The sequence below is a fragment of the Corticium candelabrum genome, chromosome 15, assembly GCF_963422355.1.
Source record: "Corticium candelabrum chromosome 15, ooCorCand1.1, whole genome shotgun sequence".
NCBI lineage: Eukaryota > Metazoa > Porifera > Homoscleromorpha > Homosclerophorida > Plakinidae > Corticium > Corticium candelabrum.
The window spans coordinates 2,607,088-2,614,341 of record NC_085099.1 but is presented as its reverse complement, the minus strand read 5'-3'; the positions used below and the strand labels follow the sequence as shown (position 1 = coordinate 2,614,341).

The 7,254-nt window shown below is 41.1% G+C and overlaps 2 protein-coding genes across 2 annotated transcripts in view; both read right to left on the bottom strand.

The window, feature by feature from the left end:
* The window catches only part of LOC134190546 (quinone oxidoreductase-like), a 3,709-nt gene extending 228 nt beyond the window's left edge, over positions 1-3,481 (bottom strand). The window contains exons 1-8 of the mRNA XM_062658998.1: positions 3,257-3,481; positions 2,278-2,430; positions 2,061-2,218; positions 1,909-1,960; positions 1,702-1,851; positions 1,530-1,631; positions 1,386-1,475; positions 1-1,325 (exon numbers count right to left, since the gene is read on the bottom strand). The exon at positions 1-1,325 is cut by the window's left edge and continues 228 nt beyond it. Coding sequence (XP_062514982.1) covers positions 1,164-1,325; positions 1,386-1,475; positions 1,530-1,631; positions 1,702-1,851; positions 1,909-1,960; positions 2,061-2,218; positions 2,278-2,430; positions 3,257-3,481 — 1,092 coding nt within the window. The 3' untranslated portion in view covers positions 1-1,163. The remainder of the gene's footprint in view (positions 1,326-1,385; positions 1,476-1,529; positions 1,632-1,701; positions 1,852-1,908; positions 1,961-2,060; positions 2,219-2,277; positions 2,431-3,256) is intronic.
* A 37-nt stretch (positions 3,482-3,518) lies between these two features.
* Positions 3,519-6,784, bottom strand: LOC134190545 (achacin-like). Its single transcript, XM_062658997.1, has 7 exons — positions 6,539-6,784; positions 5,898-6,402; positions 5,737-5,829; positions 5,440-5,658; positions 4,950-5,052; positions 4,314-4,848; positions 3,519-3,953 (listed from the first exon to the last, which is right to left on the bottom strand). Exons 1-7 carry the CDS (start codon positions 6,699-6,701, stop codon positions 3,694-3,696), a joined length of 1,878 nt encoding a protein of 625 aa, XP_062514981.1. The 5' UTR covers positions 6,702-6,784; the 3' UTR covers positions 3,519-3,693.
* Between the last annotated feature and the right edge of the window lie 470 nt (positions 6,785-7,254).

Genomic DNA, 7,254 nt, shown 5'->3' with positions numbered 1-7,254 from the left:
GCATGGTATCCAATGGCCTACTAAGAATATTCATGAGTACAAACCACAATCTCATAAGACATGGCCTGTTCCAATCCATGCATATGAGCATTCATTTGCTATTCTTATGCGGGAACCGTTGCTCATGCGTTTGTCATGAGCTGTAGATTTACGAGCCAAAACATGACTTTCATGCGGATTTTACATGACATGACATCCATGAGGTATGAATGCAGATAGAAAAGCAAGTTACAGCTGCAAAGGTGCAGCAAAAATGCTGCTGGAAACGATCAATTAGATCAGATTAATTAAGTTTTTAGTGACGGGGGTGTGGCTGCAGCGAGATTGAGAAAGTGGTTGAGAATGTAGCTTAGGATTATTAGAGACACCCACACACAAGCCTGCAAGCATATGAAGGGTAACGCATATTCGATTGGGACTTTTCCAGAGGGGAAAGATGAGAAAGGCGGGTTAGGGTGTTCGATTGGAGTATAGTTTAACGTCAAGTCTGAAAAGGTCGGGAAGTCAGAATACGTCACGTGACCTTTAAGCATTCTGATTGGTTCATTAATAATAATAATTATTAATAAACACTTTAATTAATTAAATGTATGTAAGCCGGTCCTGTAACACTAATTATCCCCACCCACACAGGGTCTGTAACCCCCACATACAGTACACGTACTACTGTACATGTACTACTTTAGACACACTCTTCACTGACTCCACTGTCTAGAGGTCAAGTCATTACTGAACGACGGATATCGACTGTTTCAAAGGTTACAGATATCAACAAATCGTAGAAGTCTCCATATGTGCGACCTTGCTTATTAATAAATAATTAAAATATTAATTAATTAAAATGCAAAACAAGTCAATAATTACATATTTAATAATCTGGTTTGTCACACTATGCGATCATATTTCACATAGCTTTTCATCTGTTTGTCAAACCAATCCGAATATCCCACTCCTTGATTGGTAAACATGCATTTCTTGTTATTCATACATTTTCAGGATCGAAAACCTCAAATTTTGTGCATGCAGTGCACATATGGTAACTTCAGTTGTACAATGTATTACACTGGTAAGAAAACCACCGAACCAAAAAATTGTGAATGTTCAAACAACGAGTTCCTTTTCGAAGAGTCACCAACCATGACTCTGTGCACAGTACAACAATGCTACGGAACCAATAACACCATTTTGCCTCTCGCATTGCCATCAATTATATCTCGATGAGCTTCAGTGACGTTTTCTAGTAGATACTCTTTACCAACCAGTGGTGTTATCCAACCCTGATCTATACCGCCAACCACAGCAGCCATTGCTTCTTTCACTTCTTCCTAAATACAGCATGTATACATACGGGTAACGTGATCAATATAACCTAAAATATAAATTACATCAGTAAATCTTCCAACACCTATAATTGCAAGCCGTTTTGTCATCGTTTCACGAGGATTTATTTCGACAGTTCCTCGATTTCCTATCACCTACACATTGGAATGAAATTGGATCTGAGATGTATGCTGACTATGATATCATACAGCCACTCGGCCATCCATTTTCAGCAATTTGAGATCCTCCCCCAAGTTCACATTAGCCAGCATTTCAAGAATAACATCAACGCCATCATCATTTGTAGCTTCCTACACGTTTGACAAGACAACGGAATCGTAATGAGCCGATATTTAAATATAACATTAAATCAAAATTTACTCTAATTAGATCCAGATATCCGGACTCCTTATGATTAAATACTTTATGAGCACCATTTTGAAGGGCCATCTCTAAACCCTGTGATGAGCCACCGGTACCAAACACAGTCATACCATATGCTCGAGCAAACTGAATAGCTGCAATTCCGACCTAAAAAACAGAAGAATCCCTTAACAAATACATAAAAACAACAAAGGACACACTTACTCCTCCAGTGGCGCCATGAATTAGAACGGTTTCCGATGCACGAGCCTGAACTCTGCAACAGCATAAATAAATAAATTTCATCTGTCAATTACCAATAGTACAATGAATGCACTACAACTTCCATCCACCTAATAGATTACACATTTGCTAGCCTTTTAAGAGCAACATAAGCCGTTCGATATGGAATAGAAAGTGCAGCTCCTTGGGCAAACGACAGTCTTTCTGGCAGATCAAACACTGAATTTTGATCAGCAGTTGTAAACTCGGCATATGCTCCAGTACACAGTTGGGTAAACACTCTGTCTCCCTTCTGAACAAAAAATTGATTGTGTTAGTTGATTACATCAATTCACAATATGCATGCAGTACTTTGAATTGTGACACTTTCGACCCAACAGAATGAACTACTCCAGCTGCATCATTTCCAGGAGTATAAGGCAAATTTGGAAGAGCCGGATACTTCCCAGAACGAATGTAAGTTTCGACAGGGTTCACTCCAGCTGCATGGACCCGCACGAGTACCTAAACATAACAAATATTTCATACATAACGATTCAACAACAAAAAAGCCACATTCAATTAATTAAATGAGTTCAACGGCTAAGAACAAAATTAGTGCACAAATGCAAGTTAACACACAAAATGAGACATGCACACGCACGCACACATACACACACACGCATACGCACAACACACACACACACACACACACACACACGCATGCATGCACGCGTGTGCACACACACACACACACACATGCGCGTGCGCACACACACACACACACACACACAATGGACAAAAAATGGACAAATGTCAAGCCCTCGACATCATTTGACGTCAACCCTAAGGTCAGTTGCAGTGATAGCCCCTGTGCCTCTACAGGCAGGGCCTCTGTGCACTACTTGGAGGCTTAGGGCCAGTGCTACAATCCACCTGGAGCTTGGCCAAAGTCTTCCAAGTGCACTGACTATGGCGCAACTCTGGGACTGGACACCAAGGCCCACAAGTACCCGTCTGCTGCATGATGTTACTGCCAAGCCAGCGGTCTTGTCCACCCCAGTCAATGACCAGGTACTCATTTATACTCCTGAGTCGAGAGAAGCAATTGTGTGTAAGTTTCTTGCTTAAGGAAATTGTGCCATAGCTTGCCATCACCGTGACTTGAACCTGAAACTCTGCAAGGTCCTGGATGGTCTTTCTCCACACGCACGTGCACACACACACACACACACACACACACACACACACACACACACACACACGTTAATTCAACAAAGAAAAAAGAGCCGGACATCAAATCGTACAAACTGAAAATTTAATCGAGTCTGTAAACAGCATCTCGCTGTACTTCATTCGGTCCAGGTGACGGTATGATCACGTCTTCTTTCATCTTGAGCACACTAACACCTCCAAACTCAGAGACGCGAACTGCCTTCATCACAGCGGACACAGACGATCGACAGGCTTTCATAAGATCAAAAGAACAACTACTATCGTCTTCGTTTGTTGCTACTTGCAACGCGCAAGTAGCAAACAGAACAGACAGTAGGTGAATGGAACTGCGCGTGCGCATTGTTTAGCTGTTTATCCGGGACCTGTGAGAAACTTCGTCACCTCGATAGAGATTGCTAATTAGTTACTGCAGACAAACAAAGACACGTTGAATCTATAGCTGACAGAAGTAGAACTACTAGCTAGAACAGAACTAGCTAACAACTGGTAGACAGCAAAACTATGTCTCCTAACTATCTATGCTGTTGCGTCTAGACTAGAGAGATCCATACGTTAGGGATAAAATGGGATTCTTCTCTTGCCGTAAAACGATTCTTTCATCTCTTGCACTCCAGATTGCGTTAGGTAGGAAGAAATGTTGAAATAAGTTGTCAACATTGTATCAGCATGCTCGAGTGCACCTTCTACCCACCCTTGCTGAATGGAGTAAACCGATCCACATATGAAGATGTTCTGGTTCTCGTCCAATTTAATAATCTTTGTCGTTTCTTCTGTGTAGTTGTATCCGGGAGCCCACAAAGTCCATGCCTCACCTAAAAATTTCAATTTTTCAAATTATTAATGATTATAAGTTTTGTATGCAAGTGCATGTGCATGCATGGGTATAATATATCTATAGCTACAAACATTTCTATGATGTAAAGTCAAGATGATGATATCATGAAGAAAAAGTCAAAAAAATGGTCACGCTGCTACCCAATTTATTAAGAAGAAGAAGAAAGACACAACACTTGGTGTCGCTTAATTAATTTGCATGCATGGTTGTTCAAGCAAGCATTTGTAGCTACTACAATAATTATAATTGTGACCAGAATCAAAACGGACAACCTGATAGTTATTTATTTAATACATGCATGTACGTGTATAAGTGCATGTATATGTTTGTATCTCACTTGGCATGTAAGGACCGTATCCTTCAACGTGTCTTGGTAGCAGATCATTGTCCCACACCATAATCCATCCAAAGTATGGCTGACCAATGACGTCCTCTGTTGTGTTGTGGTTGAGAGCCAACTCTTTGACTACTTCCTTTACCAGAGTGTCAGTCATAGGAAATATGGCCGAATTAGAAGTGCGAAACTTGTTGAAAGAGTCAGAAGCCAAAGCTTTCCAGAATTTAGCAAACTGGCCGTCATTGTAAAGCATGATGAACGAGCGGTTGCTGACAGCTGGATTTGGTGCAGTGAAGTAATAAGTCTGTCTACTAGGAAGGCTAGAGATGGAACGACCTTGCGTCAGATTTAAGTATTGCAGACTCTCTTTGCGCCACCATGGCTCTTCAAACGCAAAAAATATTTTAGCGGCTTGATGACTTATTACCGCATCAACTAATTCCCTCTTTGGAGATGTCCACAATGCATCCCAATGTATTCTCTTCAATTGAGATCTCGTCACAGCCAAAACAACTTTACGAGCAATGTACTGTACCTGAAGAAAACATAATATAGCCTAATTAACGTAATCAAAGTGCATGTGTATATAAGACATCGATGTCATTTGTCAGTCGAGAAAAACAATGCAGGAGTTACCGTCTCCAGCGTCTCGTAGTTGTAAGTTGTCAAAATATACACTTTTTGCCCGTCTAGAAACTCACACTCGTCTATTGCAGTTACAGTTGTATTCTTCTCGATTCTAAACGTATAGAGATAGGTTTAGCGCATTAATTAAGGTAGGTAAAGTTTAGACTAATTAATTAACTGCAACAACAAGTTAGTTGAAATCAATCTATCCAATCTCGGTCAATCATGTCTCTTCTGACTTCTGACAGTACATGTGTGTTCCAATTCTCTCTCACTGTCTTCCCTTCTTTCTTCTCTAGCTCTTGCCTTTACATTTCTGAAATTTATCTTCCAGACCTAATCTGTTTGTGCACGCAATCACGCGCCGATGCATGCACCGCACTCATATACACATGCACAAAACGAATAACAAGTTGCACAAACTTGTTAGACTATAGAAAATGTAATTGTAAAGACTACTACACACTAATAGATGACAGAAATGTATATAGAACCGTACCTGCCGCCCAATGTTTCAAAATGTTCTGCCATTTTTATTGGTATTGTCTCCATACCATCATCCGGTGCTCTATAAGCGTTACCACGAGAAGTATCATTGGTGTCTCCAATGGAGTTAGCAGCGTTGTAATTGGTATAAATATCCGAATATCCATTTCCGGCTATGACATAATTGTGTGCGTCATCACTGGCATTGGCTAAGTTGTAAGTATTCACCGTCCTAAAGATAAACATTTAGCAGTTGCATCCACCCATGCTTAGTTAGGCAGTATTATATTGTAATAAATAACTAGATTACCCGTAATGGAGTAGAGGATATCCATCGACTGTCATCATCTCATCTGGACTCAAATGTCTCTGATCTGGTGGTACGTTAGCCTCAAACACCAAACTGAAAACGTTTGTCTCAACTTACTAAAGTATGTAGACACTAACGATTTTGCCACGTCTATAACTTACTCTGAAACTTGGCTAGGAGTTAGATCTTCTTCTTCCTTGTTCAGTTTGTAAGCAGCTTTGCCTGCTGTCTTTAAATCTTTCTGCTGAACAAATATATCGCGAAATAAATATGGTCTGGCATCGTTTTCTTCATCCATTAAAAATTGCTTGTGAGAAATATTCATTTCCTTGATGACTTTTGTAATGTAAGGCTGAGAGTCCGGAATGAAACGCATTCCTCCAAGTTCCGCAACGTTAAAGTCAATGCCCGGCAAATTTACCGAATACAGTCGTCCTCCGATGCGGTTGGTCGCTTCCAGTAGTAGAACTTTGTATTGTGGGGTTTCTGTTTTGAGACGATAACCGACGAACGTTCCCGCAGGACCTCCGCCCACGATGATGACGTCTTGGACATCCCTTCTGCGGAGAGAACTGATGTTGCAAGGTTGCACCACCCTTTCCAGAGGAAGCGGCGTCTGGCCGTTACTGTCAGTAGATCCTGTAGTGCTAGACTTGTCATCGTCGTCTACAACGAGAAAGAAAGCATGCGCACTACGTATACAGTACTACAGTTTAAAATGTCTAGAGTAGATATATTTATCTATCTAGACATGTATGCATGCAGGCACGAAAGTAGCTACAGGCGGTCTGCAACAACCCACCACTTTTCTTTGCAGCTAACGGTATAGCAATGCAGATAACCAAGACGAGAACGACAATGACAACGACAAGCACAACGTTGACAATCTTGCACGTTCTCAGCTTCTTGTCTGCTTCCGGGTCTCTCATTTGGTTTCCTTCGTGCTCTTCCTGTAGCTTTTCCATCTCTACGAATCGCGCACTCCCAACACAAGCTCGTCGTTGACTGAAAACAAGTGGCTTCTCTGCGACGTTGATATTGGCGTGTGCACCGCAACCAGCTGGTAGGCTTTCTCATTTAGACATACATGACGTACTTAACTTAACTTAATTATCTATAGACCACGCCTTCAACAACTCTTTTTGCTTGTGGAGTCGGTACAGCATAGAGTCCGTAGGCTGATCACGCAGAGCTGTTGTTTTCTGCACCTGATTGCAATTACTACTAGAACCCGGAAAAATGATGACGTAATCGTTTGGACTTTGAACTCAACCGGATGATAACTATGACTAGTAATTAGAGGAACATTTCGGCCACATGCGCTAGTAAATTGCGCCCAGCATACATACACCTTTGATTGTTGGTTACCAACAATCAAATTGAGACATTTGACGCATTTGCAGAACGACATATGCTTACATACACTGTTAACTGATTAAATGATAAATTCTATCGGACGCTTTTGTAACTTTTTCGATCGGGGCTTCAACTTCTCGATTACCTACCGTAGATCGCAGT